General features: G+C 38.3%; 1 protein-coding gene and 1 non-coding gene across 15 annotated transcripts in view; one reads left to right on the top strand and one right to left on the bottom strand.

The window, feature by feature from the left end:
- The window catches only part of USP40 (ubiquitin specific peptidase 40), a 91,047-nt gene that overhangs the window by 54,912 nt on the left and 10,133 nt on the right, over positions 1-26,002 (bottom strand). For 10 of the 14 annotated variants that reach the window (XR_009564504.2, XM_060301708.1, XM_030868130.2 and 7 more), the window contains 6 exons: positions 24,992-25,138; positions 21,776-21,919; positions 19,155-19,283; positions 11,903-11,995; positions 10,428-10,535; positions 1,309-1,609 (listed from right to left, as the gene is read on the bottom strand). Coding sequence is in view for 13 of the 14 variants with exons in the window: in XM_060301708.1 (XP_060157691.1) it covers positions 1,309-1,609; positions 10,428-10,535; positions 11,903-11,995; positions 19,155-19,283; positions 21,776-21,919; positions 24,992-25,138 (922 nt within the window). In the remaining variant the exon portion in view is untranslated. The remainder of the gene's footprint in view (positions 1-1,308; positions 1,610-10,427; positions 10,536-11,902; positions 11,996-19,154; positions 19,284-21,775; positions 21,920-24,991; positions 25,139-26,002) is intronic. The other 4 variants (XM_060301713.1, XM_060301714.1, XM_060301710.1 and 1 more) reach the window with 3 other exon arrangements.
- LOC115853044 (small nucleolar RNA SNORA11) lies at positions 8,742-8,875 on the top strand. Its single transcript, XR_004039391.1, has one exon. It is a non-coding gene; the product is annotated as a small nucleolar RNA SNORA11 (small nucleolar RNA).

Genomic DNA, 26,002 nt, shown 5'->3' with positions numbered 1-26,002 from the left:
TGATTATTTCAAGACAAATTTGTGGAAGTATAATTATTGGTTTAAGGTTTTTAAGTACATACAACCATATTGGTTGTATTACTTTATATACATACCAAATACAGAGGTAGTGCCAACTGTTGAGAACCAGGTTAACAGAAATATCTGATTTGGTAAGAAAAAGGTTGTCATTCATTGCTGTTATGATTCATGTTTTTTGGTTATGGGCCAGATGGAATTTTTTTTTTTTTTTGCAGTTTACTGGCTGTCCTTATTTCTTCTTTTGTACGTTAGTTATTTATATCCTTTTCCCAATTTACCACTGAGCACAACGGAATAAATGTAAGAGCACTCTACAGATAGGGGAAATAAATTTGTCGTATATTTTGCTGTTTTCCACTAGCTTGTCATTTGCCTTTTGGTATTACGTAATAAGGTTTACATCACTTTTCCTCAATTTTTTTTTCATTGCTTTTATGCTTAGAAAGGTCTTCTCTACCTTAAGATCAGAAAAATGTTTATATTTTATGCATTTGAAGGCTCCTTTTTTACATCAACATTAAAGGAACTATAATTTCATGCAAGTGATAAATATCATCACTTGATTGTACTAACTGCTCATTCAAGTGATTAGCAACTAACCAACTTCTCAGTTGTATTTATTAATTCATTTTCCCCCTATTTATCTGAAAAGCTACCTTTTCATGGATTAAAATCTTAAAAATACTTAGATCAACTCCTGGGCTTACTGCTCAATGGTCTGTCCAGCTCTTTGCACTAGCACTACACTGTCTTAACTGCTACAGCACCATAAATATGCTTATACTGACACAGTAAAGTTTCCTTGAGCAGTCCCTTCTTCAATTTTCATTAATTTATCTTCCCAGGTAAATTTTAGAATCATTTTGCCAAGTTCCATCCATTCATCCCCCAAAAAAGTCCATCAAGATTTTGGTTAGATCTTTATTCAAATCTTCAGCTAACTGGAAAACTGTCACTTAGTACATATTCCAATCATGTATACACTGAAGTTCAGTTCAATCACGTCTGCCCACACAACAAGAAACATGATGTGAACCAAGAAAATGCAATTTTGAAAATCTAACTACAGCCTCATACTATTACAGGGGAAAAAACCCAGAAATATATAATCTTTATAAAAGGACAGAATGTTGAATTTTTTCTGGTATATTTCTTACAGTTAGCTTGAAAATATTTTAAAATGTTTCAAGAGTAAACCTTCTAAAAGGGTAAACTTTCAAATAACATTCAATGTTTATCTTTTAAAGTGATCGACTTAAACAAATAGGGACATTCATCCTTCCATACCTTCAGGGGGTCTCTGCAACTGGGACTTCCGATAAAACAACATGTAGGCACTTTCTTTACCCTGAAATTGCTGTTCAATATCCTCTTCCTTAATTGGCTGGACTTGGGAATCGTTTACATCAAACCAGTGGGGACAGGAGGGTCTATCATTTAATGCTGGGGGTTCTGAAGTAAGTGTCTTCAAAAGTTGTTGATCATTTCTTCGTGTATCGGACTCAGCCTGGAGAGAACAGTCCTTCAATAGACTAACTGTACTTTCATCTGAACTGAGCAGAAATATCTGAGAATGAAGCTGTAAAAACTATACAGAAAAAGAAAACAAACATTAGGTTAATGAAAAAAAATTTCATTGACATGATTACAAAATCTTTACCTTCCTTTCTGTGATTAGATATTTTAACGTCAACTTTTTGGCCTGGTCAGCTACGAGGGAAAAAAATTTCATTTGCGCCATAATAAAACATTTAATAAAACCCAGAGTGCTTTCTGTTAAATAGTCTAACAGTTATACCAAGGGAGAAAGCTGCCATGACACAATCTTAAAAATACTTTAATTATACCTGGTAATGCTGTTTTTAAAAAGTCTTTACTGAAAAAGATTAGATAGAACAAACACTTCTGAAATGTTTAAAGCAATCCAAACAGAGCACAAAACAAAGGCAATTATACAATGAAGTACCATAGAAGATAATTTCAAAACTAGTGACTCAGACAAACTGCTGGGATATAGTCACAATTATAAGCTTACATTAACTAAATTCAGTGTTGTCTGTCCCGGAGGCTGACAGGCTAGCTCAGGAAATCAGAACTGCAAGGCTGAAGTCATAATCTCAGAGACTATCATTTCTCAGGTTCCTCTACCTAAAGGATTACGAAGAAAAAAACCTTCTCTCCCCATTGCCTATCCCACCTCCCCATCCCCTACTCTACTCTTCTTTTATTCCCTAATCTCTATGTGGCTTTGTATCACCCCCTTTTCTCTCAGTACAAACTACTTTATGTAGAAAATCACTTGGGAGGTATATGTAACATTTGCTTAGATCATCAATCAACACGGAAAAGTGATTTTCTCATTTTTTCTTGGAAAGGAAGAATTTATGGTAACGTATAATCTCTAATCAGACAGAAGGGTATAGGGCATATGACCCAAAGGCATTATTGTTAACACTGTATATAACAGATGGTAATATAGTTTTGTAGCTAATTTAAGTACAATAAAATAATAATTTGAAACCTCTGAGTAATGAATACTTTCTGTATAGCGAATCTTTTCTTTGTTTGATAGTTGAGGATTAACTCTTAAACCTCAAACTTCAGTGTAGCCTGGTTCCAGTAATGGCAGAGAACTTTTAATTGGACTAACCCCACTGATTAAAAATTATAAACTTTAGACAAAATAATGAAAACAATTGTTTGGAGAGTAAGCAAAAGCTGACCTAAAGTGGCGGGAACATAATCCTTCAAAAGGGAAACAAGCTAGGTGAGTCCTGCATTAACCCACCACTTCCCAGTTTGTAGCAGAGCATGGTGGAAGAGAGTTCAAGCAAAGGGCAAGAGTCTTACTGGACTAAGGAAACAGAATTTGAGACTGCCACAGAGCCTAGAAAGTAAAAGAGAAAACCCCATAAAGGAGCCCAGATCTCTACCAAATCCTCCTCAAATCCTTGGCTGAGTCTTAAATGGTACATGGACAGCCTGAGACCCAAGGAACTGAGCAGAAAGCAATAGCTGGGAGATTTGAGATCTGAGTAGAGATTTTAGCACCCTGCTGCTGGGTAGAAAGAGCATAGAGTTAAATAAACATGTTGTGAATGGATTAATAAGTTAAGATAGATTAGAAAAAAGAAAGAAAGAGCATGGAGTTGAAGTCCTGCCAAATTAGAGGCATATGACAAACACCTCAGGCTTTCCACTGAAATCCTAGAAGGGCCAGGTCTCAGGTCAGGGATTGGCAAACTTTTCTATAAAGGGCCAGACGGTAGTATTTTAGGCTTTGTGGGCTAAGAGGCAAATTTGAGCACCTTTCTAAAGATAACTGTTTGAAAATATAAAGACAGTTCTTACCTGGGGGCTGTACAAAAAAGGCAGAAAGCCATAGTTTCCCCATGTTTGCTAACCTCTGCCTTAAGAGGGAGGACCATCCAGGCCCCAAGACTAACAGTTACTCCCTAGGACTAACAGCTAAATGCAACAGATCCACCCTACCAAAGCCCCAAATGAAGCTCCCACAGGATCAACATGATTCAAAGTTACTTAATGGCCTGTTAGAATATAATGAAAAGCCCTTTAGAAACAATAACACAGGACTTGCCTGGTGGTGCAGTGGTTAAGAATCAGCCTGCCAATGCAGGGGACATGGGTTCGAGCCCTGGTCCGGGAAGATCCCACATGCTGCGGAGCAACTGAGCCCGTGAGCCACAACTACTAAGCCTGCACTCTAGAGCCCATGAGCCACAGCTACTGAGCCCACGTGCCTAGAGCCCGTGCTCCACAACAAGAGAAGCCTCTGCAATAAGAAGCCTGTGCACCGCAACAAAGAATAGTCCCCACTCGCTGCAACTAGAGAAAGCCCACGCACAGCAACGAAGACCCAATGCAGCCAAAAATAATAAATATATAAACCTTCTAAAAAGCAGTAACATAATCCACAGCCTCTAAAACACATCACCCACAATGTCCAGTAGGCAATATAAGAGTATATGACATGCAAAGAAACAGGACAATGGGATTCATAACCAAGAGATGACAGTCAATTCACAACAGAAAAAAAAAGGTAATAACTACAGACCCAGAAATAATCCAGATGTTATAAGAGTAAACAGCTAATGAAATATGTAAATTTACAGGAAAGGATGTACAGAGTAGGTTCAAATGGGGAATTTCAGCAGAGAAACGGGCATGTTAAATAAGAGCGAAGAAAAAATTCTACAGCTGAATAACACAATATCTGAAACGAAAAAATTCATTAATTCATTGGCTGGGTTTAACAGAAGACTGGATACAGTAGGAGAAAGAATCAATGAACATGAAGACAGATCAATGGAAATTATCCAAATTGAGGGTGAAGGGAAAAAAAAAAACAACTCCTGCTAGAATATCTAAGACCAGTGAGGAAATACTGAATGGTCCAATATATATGTAACTGTAATTTCTGAAGAAGAGAGAGATAATGGGGCATAAAAACAAATTGAAAATATAATGGCCAAAACTGAAGAAAGATTTCAAGCCACAAATGAAAAAAATCTTAGAAAATACAAAGCAAATAAACACAAAGAACACCATACTGAGACACACTGTTATTAAATTGCTAAAAACCAAAGATAAAGAGATTATCTTAAAAGTAGACAAAAAAAAGATACATTACATTTAAGTAACACTGACTTCTTAACCAAAATAAAGGAAGCCAAAACATAATAAAATGACATCTTTAAAGTCCTGAAAAAACCAATAAGAGCTGTTAACCTAGAATTCTGTATCCAGGACTTCCCTGGTGGTGCAGGAGCCTGCCAATGCAGGGGACACAGGTTCGATCCCTGGTCCGGGAAGATCCCACGTGCCATGGAGCAACTAAGCCTGTGCGCCACAACTACTGAGCCTGTGCTCTAGAGCCCACGAGCCACAACTACTGAGCCCATGTGCCATAACTACTGAAGCCCGCGTGCCATAACTACTGAAGCCCACGCGCCTAGAGCCCGTGCTCTGCAACAAGAGAAGCCATTGCAATAAGAAGCCTGCACACCACCATGAAGAGTAGCCCCCACTCGACCCAACTAGAGAAAGCCCATGTGCAGCAACGAAGACCCAATGCAACCAAAAATAAATAGTTTTTTAAAAAGAAAAAAAGAATTCTATATCCAGCAAAAATACCACTTAAACAAATGAATGCAAGATAAAAACTTCAGACAAACAAAAGCTGAGAATATTTTTGCCAGCAGTTCTGGATGCCCAAGAACCACTAAAGGAAGTTCTCTAGGTTGAAGGGAAATGATATTAGATGCAAACCTGGACATGCAAGAAGGAGCAATGAACACCAGAATGGATAAAATAAAACATGATTTTTTCATTAATTTCTTTAAAAGTTGCTTAAATGTTTAAAGTAAACATACATACATACATACACACACACACACACGGTGAATTTACATATAATGGTAAAATATAAGACAACAGCAGAAAAGGATGGAAGTCGGGAAATGGAATTATGCTACTGTACCTTGTACATCTTACCTTGTACATGAAGTGTTACAGTATTGTTCTGTAATTTATAATATTAACTTATGTACAGTGTAATCCCTAGAGTAAAAAAGTTAAAGTAGTACAGCTAAAAAGTCAACAGAGGAGACAAAAATCAAACACTAAAAATTATTTGATTAATCCAAAGGTATGAAAGACAGAAAGAAAGAAAGGCAAGAAAGACAGGAGAAGCAAATAAAAAACAAATGGCTACATGATAAATTCAAACTCAACCACACAAGTTAATACATTAAAAATAAATGGGGGCTTCCCTGGTGGTGCAGTGGTTAAGAATCCGCCTGCCAATGCAGGGGACACAGGTTCAATTCCTGGTCTGGGAAGATCCCACATGCCATGGAGCAACTAAGCCCGTGCGCCACAACTACTGAGCCTGTGCTCTAAAGCCCGTGAGCTACAATGACCTAGCCCGCGTGCCACAACTACTGAGCCCGCGTGCCTAGAGCCTGTGCTCCCCAACAAGAGAGGCCACTGCGATGAGAAGCCCACGCACTGCAACAAAGAGCAGCCTCCGCTCACTGCAACTAGAGAAAGCCCACATGCAGCAAAGACCCAATGCAGCCAAAAATAAATAAATTTTTTTAAAAATAAAAAAATAAATGTACTGAACATTCTAATTTAAAGGAAGAGACTGTCAAACTCTATCATTTGATAGAAAACAGATGAACAACAGAGAAAAACAACAAATGCAAAGCTGTTTCTTTGAGAAGTTTAATAACCTTGGACTTCCCTGGTGGTGCAATGGTTAAGAATCCGCCTGCCAATGCAGGGGACATGGGTTCGAGCCCCGGTCTTGGAAGGTCCCACATGCCGTGGAGTAACTAAGCCTGTGCGCCACAACTACTGAGTCTGCGCTCTAGAGCCCACGAGCCACAACTACTGAGCCCGTGTGCAACAACTACTTAAGGCCGTGCGCCTAGAGCCCGTGCTCCACAAAAGAAGCCACTGCAATAAGAAGTCTGTGCACCGCGATAAAGAGTAGCCCCTGCTCACTGCAACTAGAAAGCCTGCTTGCAGCAACAAAGACCCAACACAGCCAAAAGTTAAATTAACTAATTAATTATTTTTAAAAAAGAAAAGTATAATAACCTTGACAAATCCCTAGCAAGACTGATGCAAAAGAAAGCTAAGAAACACAAATTACCAATATCAGAAATGAAATAGGGTCCTACAGGTCCTACAGAAATTAAAAGGATAATATGGTAATATTTCAAACAACTTTATACTAAGAAATTTGACACTTTGAGAACAAATTCCTTAAAAATCACAATTTTCCAAAATAAGCAGGAACCAACTTCATACTGTTTACAAGAGACACACTTGCATTAGAAAGCTTGTATGTTACATTAATACCAGATAAGGTAGATGTGAAGGTAAGGACTATTAGCAGAGATAAAGGAAGGGCATATGTCAAGAGGCCATTAACAATCCAAAATGTGTATGCAACTAATAATATATCTTCAAGATACATGAAGCAAAACTGTCAACAGTAAAAGGACGAAAGGGCAAAGGTACAATTAGAGTTGGAGATTTAAAACTACTCTCTCAGTAACTGATACAACAAAAAGACAGAAAAATTAGTTAAGAATAGGGATGAAATAAAGAATGTTATTAACCAATTTGACCTAGCTGACATTTATGAAATACTATACCCAACAAATGCAGAAAATTAATAACTTTACTGGTGAATAGAAACATTCAGCAAGACAGACCATATCCTGAGGCATGAAACAAGTCTCAAAAAATTCAGAGTAAGTGAAATCATAGAGAGCATGTTTTCAGAGTAAAATGGAATTAGACATCAATTTATAGATATAACAAAAAGATAACTAGAAATTCCCCAAATATTTGGAAATTAAGCAATCCACCTCCAAAAACCTCATGGGTCAATAAAAGAATCAGAAGGAAAAATTACAAAATATTTTGAATGGAAAGATAATAATAACATGTCAAATTTAGCTACAGCTAAATTAGCGCTAAGAAGGAAATCATAGATTTAAAAGCATGAATTAAAAGGCAGGTTTAGGGCTTCCCTGGTGGCGCAGTGGTTAAGAATCTGCCTGCCAATGCAGGGGACACGGGTTTGAGCCCTGGTCTGGGAAGATCCCACGTGCCGTGGAGCAACTAGGCCTGTGAGCCACACTACTGAGCCTGCATGTCTGGAGCCTGTGCTCTGCAACGGGAGAGGCCACGACAATGAGAGGCCCGTGCAGCGTGATGAAGAGCGGCCCCCGCTCGCCGCAAAAGCTTTCTCGCCGAGAAAGCCCTCTCACAGAAACAAAGACCCAACACAGCCAAAAAATAAATAAATAAATTTATTAAAAAAAAAAAATTTTTAAAGGCAGGTTTAAAAAACAACTGAGATACCAACCCAAGAAGCTAGAAAAAGATGATTAAATTAAATCCCAAAGGTAAAAGGAAGGAAATAATTAAAAACAAGAGCAGAAATCAATGAAGTAGAAAACAGATTAGTAGAGAAAAATCAATAAAGGCAAAAAAGTTGTTTTTTGAAAAGCTTAATAAACTTGATAAGCCCTAAGCAAGACTTATGAAAAACAAAAGTAAGCAAACACAAATTATTAATATCAGGAATTAAAAAGAGGAAATTTAGGTCCTACAGACACTAGAAAAGATAATATGAGACATTTTGAATAGCTTCATGCCAATAAATTTGACACCACAGATAAAAGGACAAATTCTTTAAAAAATATAATTTTCCAAAATAATTCAAGAAATAAAAAATCTAAAACAACTCTACAAATAAAGAAATCAAAACTATAATTTAAAAACCTTGCCATAAAAAAATTCCAGGTCTAACTAGCTTCACCAAACATTTAAGAAAGAAATAATAATCTATCTCAGAGAAATCCTTTCCAAGAATATAAAAAAGGGAACATTTCCTAACTTCTTCTGAGTCCTGCATAACCCTGATACTGAAACCTGACAAAGATATTACAGAGAAAGAAACTTAAAGACCCATATCTCTCACAGACACAAAATCCTTAGGAAAATATGAGCCAAATGCATACAGCAATGCATACAAGTACGTCACGACCAAGTGTGCTTTACCCCAGAAATGTAAGGTTTGCGTTCACACTGAAAAGGTCAGTCAACAGAATTCACCACGTTAACTAAATAAAAGAGAACAGCCATGTGATCACATCGATAAATGTAAACAAAACAGCGTGTGATAAAATCCAACCTCTATTCAAGATAAAACTATCAGCTGCTTATATCACACCCGAAAGGAATCCGGGTTCACTGTGATAATGGACATAAGACTTTTGGCCTTCCTATGAACAAATACTCTACATGTGTCCTCCTGCACTTCACTTGGCTGCTGGGCAAGATTAGTGGGACAGGGTTCAATACTGGAAGAAAAGCTGCAGTATTTAGTGGGGAAGTCCTGCCACTTAGAGCCCGTCCAGCCCATGAATGGGTGGGCCATGAGTGGTCTCATAAATATAAAGGCTTTGAACCTCTCTTTTCAAGAGAAAAAAAAAAAGAAAGAAAGAGAGAGATTCCAACTATATGCCATTCTGGAAGAGGCAAAACTATGGAGACAATAAAAATACCAGTGGCTGCCAGGAGTTTGGGGGAGAGGGGTGATGAATACACAGAGTACAGTTTTTTAGTGCAGAGAAAATACGTTGTATGACATTATAACAATGGATATATGTCAGTATACTTTTGTCCAAACCTACAGAATGTACCATACTATCTACTCCATTAGAATGAACCTTAGGTGAACTGTGGACTTTGGCAATTATGATGTGTCAATGTAGTTCATCCTTGGTTTAGGGTAAAAAAAAGAAACACACCACCCTGATGAGTGATACTGATAACACCTGCGCATGTATGTGGGAAGGGGGTATACGGGAAATTTCTGTACCTTCTTGTTAATTTTGTTGTAAACCTAAAACTACTCAAAAAAAAGTCTTAAAAAAAAGAACATTCAGTGTTAGGATAGGTATTTTTGGCAAGACTCATTTCAGTTATACACATATGTATACAAGTTATATATGTGTGTGTTGGTTGGATTGTGATGTAAGATGCATTTTTTAGGTCAAAAAAAGTTTGCAAGCCATTGTAGTTAAGTTATATTGGCAAATAAAAGCACAAATTAACCTCAAAGAAAAAAGACATAAGACTATCAGTCAACTATAAGTACAAGCTAACTTCCTCAAATTTATGAAGGATATTTTTATTTAAAAACAAAACAAGACAAAAAAGTCCCTGCACAGCTGATAACATACTTAACAGTAAAATATTGAAACACTAATCCAATCGTTTTAAATGAAAACCTAAGACTGTCTATGAACTCATGGTCATTAATTTCATTTATGAACTGTGGTCTAATTAAAAGGTGAACTTAAACACAGACTATATTGTGTACGCTCTTTGCTTCTACAAGAAATAGCTCCAAAATATTGACTAATTGTTCTGTTGCTTTGCTTGTTTTTAGTCAAGTTTTTGTCTCCCAAGTCTGGCAGTACCAGTTTTTAAACCTAACCTTACAGCCTAGGAAGCCAGATTGCCAAGTTTAGGAGAACTGTGTGTCAAAGAAAGATAAAAGTGAAATTTGGGTGAATACCTGAAGACGTTTCTATAAATAAGATGATAAGCTTTAGGATATGAACTTTGTGACGTTTTTTGCTGTTGTGATTAAAAGCCCCTCCTCTATTCTTTTTCTGCTTACTTCTTGATTCTATAAATTACTTAATAATTAACTGAATTCTAATCATTAAACAAAATACTAATTATATTTCCGTCTAATTTAAATTTCCTTCCCCAAAGAAATTCATGTTGCCAAAATCATAATAAAATTTCCTGGGAATAGGACTTCTTACAAGGATGTCATGTATTACCTTTCGCAGTGGTCCATACTGTTTTCTGTACTTCTTATTCCAAGATATTCCTATCTTTTTCAAGAGTTTCTGGCCCAGCTGATCAACAGGAATTAGATTACTCTCCTCCTTATGACAGAAAAGAAAGTCATTTACGAAAATCTGATAAGATATAACCTCAACACTTATGAGTTCAAGGGACCCAAAAGGATTAATAAATGTGCCTGTAACAGCAAACATGTAAGTGGATTAACCATAATTGTTTCAAAATAAAAAGTTTTTAAAAAAATTAGATTAAGCCTAAGTTTAGAAAACTTGAATTCTGCCACTTTCCATGCGGCAAAATCTAAACATTTCAAGAGCAATATCCAAAGAGTATTCCAAGGTTTGGTAAATCCTGATATTATGTGGGATTTTTAGAAGAAATACTTTAGTGCAAAAAGACTGTCTCTTCTGAATGTTCTGAAGTATAACCAAGTCCTAAAAGGGGGTAAGAACTGACTATTATGGGCTGAAATGTGTCCCTCTACTATCAGAATTCATATGCTGAATTCCTAACCCTCAAAATTTCAACTGTGACTATATTTGGATAGGGCCTTTAAAGAAGTGATTAAGTTAAAATAAGGCCTTTAGGGTGGGCCCTTATCCAATCTGACTGGTGTCCTTATAAGAAGAGGAAATTTGGACACACAAAGACACAGGGATGCGCATGCACACGGAAAAGACCATGTGAGAAAGCAGCAAGGAGGCAGCCATCCGCAAGCCAAGGAGAGAGGCCTCAGAAGAAACCTGCTGACACCTTGATCTGGACTTCCAGCCTCCAGCACTATGAGAAAATAAATTTCTGTTACGTTAGACACCCAGTCTGTGGGATTTTGTTATGGCAGCCCTAGTAGACTGATATAGTGGCCATAGACCAATACTCAACCTAGGTCCCTAGTAAGAAATTGAGATAAAAACTGTTTATTAAGAACGAATGAATAAATGAAATGAGACTACCAACCTTACAACAGGGTACGAAGCAAACATTAAAAGTCACATACGTGAGGTATTATCAATATTGGGAATGAAAAAGGGGACATAACTTCAGGTCCTACAGACATTAAAAGGATAATATGGGAAAACAGTAAATTCCAAAACCGTACGTAAAGTAAATCCCAATTCAATTTAAAATAACAATAATAATATCACAAAAAACTTGTAACCCAATCTCAATATATGTATATAAACACAAAGGAAACAGAATGCAAAGAATATATATCAAAGTGTTAACAATGACCGGACATTTGGTTTATTTAAACTTTGTTTCTTTATATACTTTCTAATATTTTCCCCTCAAATTTTCTACTATTCATATGTATTCCTTTTATAACCAGAAAGTCTCCAATAAAAAATTTTTTTAAAAAGACTGTGAACAGTAACAATATCACTTCTGCCAACTGAATCATACATCTGATATACGTACACAAATATAAACATACACACTCTCTCTCTACCTGTAATAAGACTGCTTTTAGAATCATCAATGGATCATCAATCTCTTCATTTTGAAGATCTTCCAAATTCACATCTGGATTACTTTTGTCCTCCTAAGAAAGAAAACAATAAAAAAGGTTCTCTTTTCTGGTAAGCAGCCTGAGGTGACCTCTAAAAATGGTTCACTATTCACCTGACCCAGAAAACCCCACAAAATCATGCAAGAGATTCAAATCTTCGTGTTCACTTTAAGAACACTCATGAAACTGCCCAGGCCGTTAAGGATATGCACATCCGAAAAGCCACTAAGTATCTGAAGGATGTCACTTTAAAGAAGCAGTGTGTGCCATTCCGTCATTACAATGGTGGAGTTGGTAGGTGTGCCCAGGCCAAACAGTGGGGCTGGATGCAGGGTCAGTGGCCCAAAAAGAGTGTTGAATTTCTACTGCACATGCTCAAAAATGCAGAGAGTAACGCTGAACTTAAGGGCTTAGATGTAGATTCTCTGGTCATTGAGCACATCCAGGTGAACAAAGCCCACAAGATGCCACGCAGGACTTACAGAGCTCATGGTTGGATCAACCCATACATGAGCTCTCCCTGCCACACTGAGATGATCCTTACTGAAAAAGAACAGATTATTCCTAAACCAGAAGAGGAGGTTGTCCAGAAGAAACAGATATACCAGAAGAAACTGAAGAAACAAAAACTTATGGCCCAAGAATAAATGCCGCAAAAAAAATGCAAATAAAAGTTAAAAAAAAAAAGTTTCTATCACTAATCCCTTAAAAAGCAGTTAACGAAATAGGAGTGTTTGTGCCACAGAGGTTTCAAGATGGAGAAATGATGATAAAACATCATAATAATTTGTATATGCTTTGGAATCAGGCAGCCTGGTTTTAAATTTCAACTGTGGTTGAATAATCCTGGACAAATTACCTAATCTCTCTGGCATTATCTGCAAATTGGGATTGTGAGATAAGGAAAGCTTCTAGCACAATACACACAGCGGGTTCCAACATTTTCCCACTAAGCACTACTTTAGCTGCATCCTACAATTTTGATATGTTGTGTTTTCATTATCATTCAGTTCAAAATATTTTCTGGTCTCCACCCAATTTATTCTCACTCACTTATGTTGGCCTAACAAAATCCTACCAACCTCTGCAAGCTCAGCTTAAACATTCCCTCCTATTTTCTTTCTTTCTTTCTTTATTTTTGGCTGCGTTGGGTCTTCGTTGCTGCGCGCGGGCTTTCTCTAGTTGCGGCGAGCCGGGGCTACTCTTCGTTGTGGTGTGCGGGCTTCTCACTGCGGTGGCTTCTCTTATTGTGGAGCACGGGCTCTAGGCGCACGGGCTTCAGTAGCTGTGGCACGCGGGCTCAGAAGTTGTGGCACATGGGCTTAGTTGCTCCGTGGCATGTGGGATCTTCCTGGACCAGGGCTCGAACCCGTGTCCCCTGCATTGGCAGGCAGACTCTAAACCGCTCCACGACCAGGAAAGTCCCTCCCTCCTATTTTCTGATCACCCAAGTTTGCACCCCATCTTATGAAGTTACTTGGAAACATGTCAAAATTCCCCTGATAAGATACTTTTATTATTTCATACATGGCATCCTGCAAAGGTATTTTAAACTGGCTTAAAATCATAAACACAAATAGACCTAAACAGTTAACATAAGACAAAACTAATAAAGAAATATAGAAGAATATGGCAGATGAAATACAACCATCCTGCTGTAAAATTACTAAAAATGCTGGATAAAGTAAAACACACAACAAAAGAAAATCTCTTTTTAAACACATGCCGAACTAGCATGTGGGAAAATCCTCAGAGAACAAGTGACATGAGAATCCAGGGAAGAAATCCAGAGTTGAGGTCTCCAGCCGCTCAACCTTGCTGACACACAGCTTCCACCTTGATGCTCACACAGGACAGGGTCTGGGAGACAAAGCGTAAGGACCTACCCAAAGTGGGGAGTTGAATGGCTGGTTTTCTAAACAACCAGCTCTCCAATTCTTTGACACCACCTGGCTGTCCGTTAATTCAATTCTGACACTAATGTTGCTAAGTGCCACGAGGCTGCCCCCACTTCAGACACCAGCTGCAAATGGGGTTCCCAGGCTACCTGCACTTCGGCCTGGCTGATCACAAATTCTACAAGCTCCACTTCATGTCTGATAACTTCCTGGAACAGCTCATAGAACTCAGGAACTTATACTCAGGACTAGAGTTTATTACAAAGGATACAAACGAACATCCAGATGAAGGTACACAGGGCAAGGCTGGGGAGGGTCCCGAGGGCAGAAGCCTCTGTCCGCGTGGAGTTGGGGTGGCCACCCTCCCTGCACATGGATGTATTCACCAACCTGGAAACTCCCTTAGTCCTCTTCTTTCAGAGTGTTAATCAAAGTTTCATTATGCAGGCATGATTGATTAAATCATTGGCCCTTGGTGACCAAACTCAATCTCCAGCCCCTGTGCCTCCCTGGGTGAGGGGGTGGGTCTGAAAGTTCCAACCCTCTAATCATGTGGTTGGTTTCTCTGCTGACCAGCCCTCATCCCGCAGGTAACCTCATTAGCATAAACTCAGGTATGGCTGAAAGGGGTTCATTATGAACAAGAAAAGACATGCCTAATCACTCAGGAAATTTCAAGGAGCTCTGTGCCAGGGACCTGGGACAAGGACCAAGTATATATTTTTTATTATACCACAAAGATAGATTCCAGCGGAAAGCTAGAAACCTGAAAGGACTACGCTATCAACAGAAGCATGACCTACCAAAAAATCCACCCCACAACAAAGGACAATGAGAAACTTGCTTGTTTTGACCTTGATACTAGATGAAGGTGGAAAAACATTTCCTCTAATAATCTGTAATCACAAGTAGGTCTTCATGTGGGTTTGTGGCCCAAATTCACATTAGGTGTATGGCTCTAGAACCACGAAGTTTAGATCTTATTTTAAAGGTATTAAAGGTTGGAGGTGACCCCAGGCATGTGGTAGAGACAAATACACATCTTTCGTGGAAGAAGGTACTTTTAACTCAGGCTTCAAATTACTCCTACACCGTGTTCTTACAAAACAAACCAGCCAACCAAGACCACAGTCTAAAATAACAAAATCATAAGGAAACAGAATCAGCAGATAGCCAAAGACCCACAAAGTCTTCAGATACTGCAATTATCAGAGAATAAAACAGTATGCTTAATATGTTTAAAGACATTTATGGCTAAGGAACAAGAGATTTAAAAATGGTAGGGGAGGGCTTCCCTGGTGGCGTAGTGGTTCAGAGTCCGCCTGCCGATGCAAGGGACACGGGTTCATGCCCCGGTCTGGGAAGATCCCACATGCCGCGGAGCGGCTGGGCCCGTGAGCCATGGCCGCTGAGCCTGTGTGTCCGGAGCCTGTGCTCCGCAACGGGAAAGGCCACAGCAGTGAGAGGTCTGCATACCGTGAAAAAAAAAATAATAAAAAATAAAAATGGTAGGAGGGGAGACGCAGGCCGGCATTGCCTAGGGTGTGACACGCTGGTGCAGGTGGCACATGGGCTGGGCCTAGTCCTCCTGCACTCTGCCCGTGTCCAACCTTGGCCTTGTGGGGACAGGCTGGTCCAGGAGGCACCAGTCCCAGGGCTGCCTACTGGGAGCTGTTGTAAAACTTCTTTGTCCCACATCCTCAAATGTGCAAGATGATGCTTGAAGTGATGTCAACCATCAGTGAAGCAAAAGACCCCACTTTGGAAGGCACAGGGCAGGCTCCTCTTTACACCAGATCGAGAGCCACATTTTGAATAGTTAATGACCTCCAGGCAAGAGGCAAGAGATCATCTTCTACTTAGGTTGAGAGAGACTGAGATGTTGGCTTTCACCCAGGGAACATTATGTGGGGTTGGTCATGAAACTTGTTCCTTGCAGACAGGTCCTTGAAAGGGAAGAAGAAATTGCTAAACTATAAGCAGAAAAAACAATACCTGTCTATGTTTAGTGTATCTGGAATCCTTTGTCTCTAGGTATAAGAGATCTCTCAGGATAATGGTAGTAGAGAGACAAGCAGTGTCCATCAGGTGTACCTACTGAAGTTGAAATTCTTAAAGCACTCATCATTATGTGAACACCACAAAGCTCGTGATTCTTAAAGAGCAGAATTAAAAAAAAAAAAAAAAAAAAGGGATGCTTCGTAGAGGCCGTGAATAAGGAAATACACAAGCACAAACAGAAAGCAATCTTCTGATTGTTCTTTAAGCCCCAAGGAAGACCTTGCTAAAGTACCAGAGCTTCAAGACCAGAGAAGCAGTGCAGAGGGCAAAACCAAATGAAAGAATGCCTGCCTGCCCTCTCGAGTTACATAATGGAACCGGGAGAAGAGCTTGGCTGCTGACCATTTCCAAAGAAATGAACACAAAATTGCAGAGAAGTTCAAGGAAGCACAAATCAAAAGGAAGACACAAAGAAAAGAATCATTACTTTTGAGCCACGCTACCTCACCACACAGTGTGAAGCTACCTCTGTGCATGACGTCAATGATAAACTTAAATAGGAAACTGTAAATAAATATTTTATGCCTCAAAATACTGAGGATAAATCCCACCAGCTAGAGAAGTGCCTGAAATCTGACAATGGCTGAGCAAAATTGAAGAAATGTCTGCAGCCAGCATGGAGGAAAGCAGAGACACACTCCCGAGGCGGAAGCTGAACTGACATGGAGCGCAGGGGCACTTTCTAAGGCTGAAGAGAGACAGGGCAACATCAGAAGAAAAGGCTACCACAAATGGAAGCATAAATGGAAGGAAAAAACCAAGAACTACAGTGGAAAAGGCAAAGAGAAAAAAATAAATGAACAACATCATAACTATTTATTAGACCTGTTCGCAAGTTTCTATGAGAATCTAATAAAAGGCTTCAACTTCATCTTTTAGAGAGAATGAAATAAAGTTAAAATAATTGTTTGAAAGGGCTGGGGTGCCCTAGAGGGTAAGGTTCACTACTACAGGACCCTGCGACTGTAAGACAGCAGAGTGAAGGAAGGCAACAGGGTAACAAGAATCAGCAACAAAAGATGGAAACATGGAGAGCAGAGTTAGACCAGAGGAAGATAAGAAGTGCTTCACTCCATCTGACTGGAATGTGCCCAAACAAGCTAGTGTCTTGGCAAATATGGCACAAGCATTTGAGAGATGCTTGTATGGCTTCCTCAATCCAGAACTGGATAAACCCAGTTCTAGAAATAAAAGAAATGGAAGGTTAAGGACCACAAAGAGTGAAACAAAACTGTCTTTTTCCAAAAATGTCTACAACATAAGAGGGTTTAGCAAGATGGTTGATTATAAAATCAATGTACTAAAGATAACTGTACTTCAGTACACCAGCCACAAATAGTCCAAAAAATACAGTATAGACATAGCCCCACAGAACACCTCCCTGATCAACATTTTCCCACTAGAACAGTTAGATTTTAAACACCCAAACTTTACAAAACATATGTTAGCTCTCAGTACATTCTAAGTACAACTGATAGAGCATCAGAAACACAGGTAGATGTTCTGAAAGGCAAAGTGAATGTCAACAAAGGCAACACAGCATCTTCAATACTGCTGGCACTCAGAGAAGTCATGTTATTACGTGTGGAGCAATTTTTCATTCACAACAATATTAACTGTTTGACACTCTTTTTTTTTTTTTTTTTTTTTTTGCGGTATGCAGGCCTCTCACTATCGTGGCCTCTCCCGTTGTGGAGCACAGGCTCCGGACGCGCAGGCTCAGCGGCCATGGCTCACGGGCCCAGCTGCTCCGCGGCATGTGGGATCTTCCCGGACCGGGGCATGAACCTGTGTCCCTTGCATCGGCAGGCAGACTCAACCACTGCGCCACCAGGGAAGCCCCGGTTTGACACTCTTGAAGATAGGTTTTAAGCATTCTACATCCTAACATGATGGGTTGGAACTTACCAGTGTTTTAGTTACATTTTAGAAAACTGGTTGAGAGTTTGGTGCTGGTGTGTAATAGATTATAATTTTTCCCACTGCAAATAACTGGAAGTGGATTCCCAATTAGTGCTTTCTCTTCTAGAGAAAATTATGAAACTTTTTTAGAAGACATTAAAGAAGCTCTAAAAACCAAAAAGATGTATCCTGTTTACACATGTAGATACAAAATGCCACTACTTTTATGTGTGTGTATGTGTGAGAAAATTGACAAGGTGATTCTAGAAATGTTCAGAAAAGCATTAAAATCCAAGACAGGCAAAACACTCCTGAAGAATAATAACACATAGGGAGACTTGCCCTACCAGTTATCATAACATAGTATAAAGCTACAGAAATTAACAATGTGGTATTTGCCTAGGAATAGAAAAAAAGAACAATAACAACAACAACAAAAACAGAATACAGAGCCCCAAAATGGACTCAAATGTAAGAAAACAATTGATATAACAGAACTGGCATTGTAAACTGGTGGGGAAAGAATGGATCATTCAATAAATGGTAATGGGCAACTGGGTACCCAGATGGAAAAACAACATCACAACATTCACAGCAAAGCATTCCAGGAAGACTGAAGTTTCAACTGTAAAAGGCAAAACTATAAAAGTTTTAGAAGACAATATAGGAGGAAAATCTTTGGTTGGTGCCATGAAAGAAAGAAAAGCTGAGGAATGGTTACTGATTAAAGGAGACTTAAGACATATGCTAACCAAATCTAATGCACGATCCTGGGCTTGATACTAGAGTGGGGCAGAAAATGCTCTAAAGGATTTGGACGAGGCCGCTGTGAAATCTGAATATAAAACATATATTCAATAATAAATAATATTATATCAGTGTTAAAGTTCCTGATTTTGACCTACACTTATGTAAGAGAATGTCCTGGTTCTCAGGAGATAAACACTGAGTTACTTAGGGGTAAAGAGGTCTAATGTCTTCAACTTTATTTCTAGTGGTCAGCACTGATAATGATAATGTTAACTGTGTGTGTGTGCATGCGTCTGTATACAGAGGATGTGCCTGCACAAATGTGGCAAGATGGTTAACAACTGGAGAACCTAGGTGAAGAGTATACAGGAGGTGTTTGTACTATGCTGGTTATTTTTCTGTAAGTGTGAAATTATTTAGAAATAAAAAATTTAAACATCTATCTGTATTAACTTCCGGTGCCTATAAGTTTTCTACAGAGTGAATATATAATAAATGGCAAAAGATTAGCCTCACCAAGATAATGGGACTAGAAAAGGAAAAAGTTGCAAAGATACTTTTAATCTAATTTCTATACTTACTTGAAACTGCCAGTTTCCCAAATGATCTACATCTTTAATATACACATGATAATGGCCTCCGTAGCAACCACCTTTGTGTATAATAACTGAGAAGAGGTCATACATATATTCCAAGTCATCTAATTCACTCTACAAGAAAGAGCACAAACATTGATAGTTTACATAAAATAAGAAGATACATAACCAAAGGGGGAAAAAAAATGTCAACTATTAAAGTTAGTAAGAAACTTCACTATTATTGTTATTTAGGGTAAATTAAGATAAATTTGAATAATCGGCTTTAAAATTTGAAATTCGTAATTCTTAGACTGAAAATTATCTATCGTTGATCTAATACCAATCACATTATGCCAAATTCTGCCTCTGAGTTAAACATAAAAACATATATCCAGGGACTTCCCTGGTTGTCCAATGGTTAAGAATCCACCTTCCAATGCAGGAGAAGCAGGTTCGATCCCTGGATGGGGAACTAAGATCCCACATGCCACGGGGCAACTAAGCCCGTGCGCCACAACTAGAGAGAAGCCCGCACACCACAACAAAAGATCCCTCAAGCCGCAACTAAGAACCGACGTAGCCAAATAAATATTAAAAAAAAAATATATATATATATATATATATATCCAAACAAGATGTTATTTTTATGTACTTTGGCTAAAATCGTGTAACCCCATGTGATAACAAAACACACAGTACCCTATCAGAGTTTTAGCAAGAAAAAACCATCCTGTATTAAACTATTATGCTGCTTTATAAACGTGCTCTTTAGCAGTTGAATTCGTCCTACATTTTAACTAGAGTGTCATGCACCTCTAAGTCAGAGTTGTATCTACTATCTATCACCCCTCCTGACACTTCAGTCCTCTGCATATAACAGGAGTTTAGCAGTTATGAATACTAGCTGGTTTCCTTTAGAGGCAGTTTAGTGGAATGAACAGGTTCTTCCTTGATTTATCAACTCTATGATCAATCTTTTCTACAAGTAGCGTGCTCTGTAGTTATGGACACCTACACTGGCATTAAAAAAACCTTCTCTAGGTTAAGGGATACTTGGCATATGGATGCTACTTGAGGGAGTGCCAATTATTTAAGAACTTATTTGCTTAAATTGCACTTTTTAAGTAAGCAGAATTTTTTAAATGTCTGGCTTAGGGAAAACACAAGAGAGATGTAAACAAAGATGCAAAATGATAATTTTTTCATTAATACAGAAATCAGAAAGTAAAATTATTGTGAATTGCTTAGATAAGTGTTGTTTTGCTTTTTTCAGTTTTGTTATTTCAACATACGTCAAAATCATGTGACAAACTACTTTTTTTTTTTTTTGGCTGCACCACACAGCTTGCAGAATCTCAGTTCCCCAACCAGGGATTGAACCCGGGTCATGGCAGTGAAAGCCAGGAATCCTAACCACTAGGTCACCAGGGAACTCCCATGACAAACTACTTTTTATAAAAGGACAAAAATTTTTCTATGAGATGATGGATGTTAACTAAACTTATTGTGGTAATCGTTGCATAATATATGTAAACCAAGCCCTCATTCTTCATACCTTAAACTTACACAGTGATGTATGTCACTAATTCCTCAATAAAAATGGGAAGAAAAAAAGCGAGTTAACTCAATTATTCCGGAAACAAAGTTTTTTCCAGGCAGCAAATAGGAGCGGAAGCACTCTGGAAAACCTGTTTATTCTACGCGCGCCAGTAACAGGCTCAGGGCCGACACATTAGAAGCTCTGAATGGAGATTAATATAATAACGAAACCAAAAAGCTCAGTAACTAGGCTTGAAGTAGAGAAAGCCCCACCTGAACTTTAGACCATTTAGAAAAGAGATTACTTTTATACATAGAAATTCAACAGCTGGCGAACAAATGTTCTGGACTTAAACATATAAAGAATGATCTGTAGTAAGAAATGCCTCAGTCTCATCACTCTGATCTTGGCATGTATACAATTACATAGAAAATATTTCTAAATAGCTTATAAAGTAAGTAGATTATGTCATTAATTTGCTTTAAAAACTTTTTCTTTCCCGTGTCTTAAGGATTACAAATTCTACAAATTCTACTAGTGACATCCAATTTGTTTACTTTCTAGATGCGCAATTCATTCTTGCATCTAAAGTAAACTAAATCCAAACAGGAATGTACTACTGAATGATAATTGTTCCTAACGCAGGGTCATTTCTAATTCTGTTCTTAAATTTTCATTTCAAAGTTTTTTCAAGGAGAGTTTAGTAAAAAGAACTGGGAACAAATCCATACTTTGGAAATTCAAAAGAACTGTAATAAACTAGTGGTTCTCAGCCGGGAGCAATTTTACCCACCTTCCCTCCCCGCTGGAGACACGGACATTTGGCAAAGTCTGAAGACATTTTTGTCACTACTGGGGGCAGAAGCGGGAGATGCTACCGTCATCTAGTAGGTAGAGGCCAGGGATGCTGCTTAATATCCTACAATACAGGGCACATCCCACCACAACAGAGGATTATCCAACTCTAAATGTTAACAGTGCCAAGGCTGAGAGATTCTGCACTAAGCCAACTGTAAATCAGGTCAATAAAAGATTCAATCTTGAGAGGGTAAAAGAAAGAATTTCAATACAAAATAGTTCAAACCTGTTCACAAAATGGCTTGAGATTGATCCGGAGAGGGAACGTATAACAGCTTGTTTCCTTGTATCGTTCACACTTCACAAAATCAAAATTAAATCTTAATAATGAAAAAGTAAGAAAGGGAGGCAGCTTACGTAATTTGGCCGACTGTCAAAAGAAAAAATTTTTAATTTTTAAAAGCTGAATCATATAGAAGAATACATAATGTTTCTTAAGATATAAAAAAGTGACCTATGACACAGTTTTAAGAGAAATATGTCCTTAAGTCACATAAACTAATCACCATGGACTCAATATAGCTCTTCATATAAACTCATCTATTTTTATGGGGCTAAAGGTGACATCACTCACTTATACTTACAACTAAATATTCACAACCCATTTGTATATTTTAATGTCACTATCCTAACAAAGCTATCTGATGAGGGTGCTCCCCCTTTAACAGTGCCTTTTTTAAAAATTAATTAATTAATTAATTAGTTTATTTATTTTTGGCTGCATTGGGTCTTCGTTGTTGGGTCTTCGTTGCTGCACGCGGGCTTTCTCTAGTTGCGATGAGTGGGGGCTACTCTTCGTTGTGGAGCGTGGGCTTATGATTGCAGTGGCTCCTCTTGTTGCAGAACTTGGGCTCTAGGCACACAGGCTTCAGTAGTTGTGGCACGCGGGCTCTAGAGCACAGGCTCAGTAGTTGTGGCGCACAGGCTTAGTTGCTCCACAGCATGTGGGATCTTCCTGGACCAGGGCTTGAACCCGTGTCCCCTGCATTTGCAGGCGGATTCTCAACCACTGCGCCACCAGGGAAGTCCAAACAGTGCTGCTTCTTTTTTTTTTTTAATTTATTTAATTAATTTATTTACTTTTGGCTGTGTTGGGTCTTCGATGCTGCACGTGGGCTTTCTCTAGTTGCAGCGAGTGGGGGCTACTCTTCGTTGCGGTGCACGGGCTTCTCATTGCAGTGGCTTCTCTTGCTGCGGAGCACGGGCTCTAGGAGCACCGGCTTCAGTAGTTGTGGCACATGGGCTCAGTAGTTGTGGCTCGCAGGCTCTAGAGCACAGGCTCAGTAGTTGTGCTGCACGGGCTTAGCTGTTCCACGGCATGTGGAATCTTCCCGGCCCAGGGCTCGAACCCGTGTCCCCTGCATTGTCAGGTGGATTCTTAACCACTGCGCCACCAGGGAAGCCCCTTTAATAGTGCTTCTTTCCTGCCCGAGCCCTGGCCTTTTCACCTTTCACTTTCCCCCTAGGTCGCTGTGTCTACTTTACCTAGCAAACACACAGTTCTTATTTACTGAAGAACCGGAGCTCTTAACCTGTGACCTGGGGACGTGTTTCAATGGATCTGAACCGTTGAAATTATATGAAAATTGTATGTGTATATGTATTTTTCTGGGGAGAAGAGACACAGCTTTCATAGACTTTCAAAAGGACTGTAGCTCTTCAAATGTCGAGATCCATTGACTGGGGTTTTACAGTTCTTCAAAGCAGATAATAAGATATTTTTTGTTTTAATGCCTTGCTTTAAAACAAAACACTAAACTGAGCTACTTTTTATTTAAAAGGCATCAGCTTTTCCCAAGCCCCTTGCACTAAAGGCATGTGAGGAGGCAAAAAGAATCCTTCCCCATATTTAAAATTATCCATAATCATAAACATCTAACATTCCTAAAAATATATTTTAAACAATTCTACAAACCTAGTGGGTGAAAAGAAAAGTTAGATGAATATACAGCAACCTAACAACATGGCAGATTTTCAAACTAGCTCAAAAAAAAAAAAATCTAAAAAAAGTGAGTAAATCAACTATAATGTGGCTGAGGAAAGAAAGACTGCTCAGAACAAGATGATCTGCATTAATTTAGGTAATGCAACCAAGCCTAACCTTAGAATGCAATAAATCTAACGCAACTAGAAGGCAATTTTTAAAGTATCAAGATCAAAACATTTCCATTGAAAAAGAATTAAACCAATGATAGAAAAGGTGCATACAAGAATTGCTTTTGTTTAACAAAAGGTTCTTATTTTACTAATGTGCAAATTAAGGTCAACCAAAAACTAAGAATGTGTTTAAGTGTCTTTCCAAGATGCTTCATCCTCTGAATTTTATATTTATTTTATTAGGTTGTAGTTGTAACACTAAAGAGGAAATACAAAATAAATAAGCAAAAAATAAACCTTTCTTTCGTTTTCATAAAGGGGCAAAGGCTAGATGGAAATAAACATTAAACAATATAAAATTCACCCTGGTTTCAAATCCTATTGTGAAAGCTACAGGCATGGGGTTTACTGTTTTCAATTACATTTTCACCTATAATCTCCAGGATCCAAATCAATGTTGTGTGCTATCTAAATCAACCCTCATTTTCTTTGTTGGAAAATTCAATATTGTCAGCTCTAGGAATAGTGCTAACACTTTGTCTTAACAGAGTAACTGCAAAGATACATCTTTAGTGGTATTTCTTTAAGTCAGGGCTCAATAACCACTGGTTCAATTGAGTTCAAGGTTATCACGCTAATGAACAGCCTGTCGTATCATCTGCCAGCAGTGAAAGAGTTCCTACTGCAGATAATAATAGCAGCTGAGTTGATGCCATGTTGCAAAAGAAATCACTTGCTTAAATTTTGTCCTGCTTTTTTCCTGTATTTTGCTCTGTTGTACAAAGAGAAACCCTGGCACGCTCTGTCAAGCCCTGTAATTAACAAGATACGTACTTCCAACTGGGGGAGGAGGAAAGGCCATATTGGGTTTGCTAGTCAGGGAGGAAATACACACACATCAATACAGTAAAATAACTGCAAATGTGAAAATAAAGAAAGCCATTTGTGCAGTGGTAGATCAAGAAAAGGAAAGCTCAACAAGCTTCCTGGCTGGCAGAAATAAAAATATATTGCCTTCTTCATAATGGTAACTTGAAAAAAAAAAAAAGGTTTATTTAAGAAACACTGAGGTACAGATAATTTTTTCCTGTGAGAAAAAGAAGCTGAGAGAACTGCTGGGTTGAAAGCTTAAAAAAAATTCTTTACTGTAAAAAATTAAAATACATACACACACACACACACAGACACACACATATAATATAAATGTCTTTTCAATCCTTAGTACTAATTAAGAGCTTCATGTATATCTTCAAGACACTTCCTACAAGTTGACTTCCCTCGACGGACCCTCCTGCTACCAAACACTGCGCAGGCACCCTTAGAAAAGGCAGGGATCTATCTTTACCTTTGCTGCTTTCACCAGCCTGTCACAAGTCCCACAGTGGTACAAGTTGTCGTAGTCAAAAACTTCCTCTTCCACATACATGTTCCAGAGTGCATCTTCCAAACCTGATACATTTCTGACCGCTACTGTGAGATCTAAGAAGTCTTCCTGAAATACACATGAATATAACATTGAAAAAACAATTCCACAGAGGCTCACAAACACATCACCAATTCATACATACACTGGGAAGAATCAGATTTTTTTTTCTAAAACACATATATTTTTTCTATATATGAAGGTATAGATCTCCTGATTAGATACTGTGAAATTCATAACAATAAATTATTCTTTCTAAACCAAACTATAACTTAGCTTCAAATATATCAGGAACCAGTTTACGAGTTCACTATAGATACAACGAAACCTATTTTATCAGGAAATAAGACAAACCATTTAAAACACGAATTGAGAAGAGTATATGTACAGGGTTATTAGTGCTGTCTTAGTCTCTAGGCTGGCATGGCAAGGCCAGGGTTGGACTCTCTAATGTAAACTCTTCTTCCTCCCCTTCTGCTAGGGCTGGTTTAAGAAAAAAATTATTTTGAGCCAGGATACAAAGGTATTTTTACGAAAATTAAGAGTGCATTTTGCAAAATGCGAGTCTACCAATTCTACTAGAAGTACATTTGAATTATATTTCTAGTAATAAACAGTTACAATTTGACAAGTTTAAATAAAGCACATTTATAATTTTGTGTGCATGTCTGAGCAACAGCATTACCTTAAGGGATTATGGGGATTATAAAATAATAGCACTAATTAATTAGTTCAAGGTGGAAACCTAAAGCAATAACATTCATATATGATTTATAATATAAATATGTGAAAAGTTAATGTCTGTAGTTTATAACATGCCTTCATATATGTTATGTTTTGAAATGACTTTGTGAATCATTACATTATACTGGTCAATCATACAGTAATCCAAAGACATACAACATCTTAATATTTCCAAACCAGGCTGGCCAA

Source organism: Globicephala melas, chromosome 7, assembly GCF_963455315.2.
Source record: "Globicephala melas chromosome 7, mGloMel1.2, whole genome shotgun sequence".
Classification (NCBI taxonomy): Eukaryota; Metazoa; Chordata; class Mammalia; order Artiodactyla; family Delphinidae; genus Globicephala; species Globicephala melas.
This window is presented reverse-complemented; position numbering and strand designations above follow the sequence as displayed.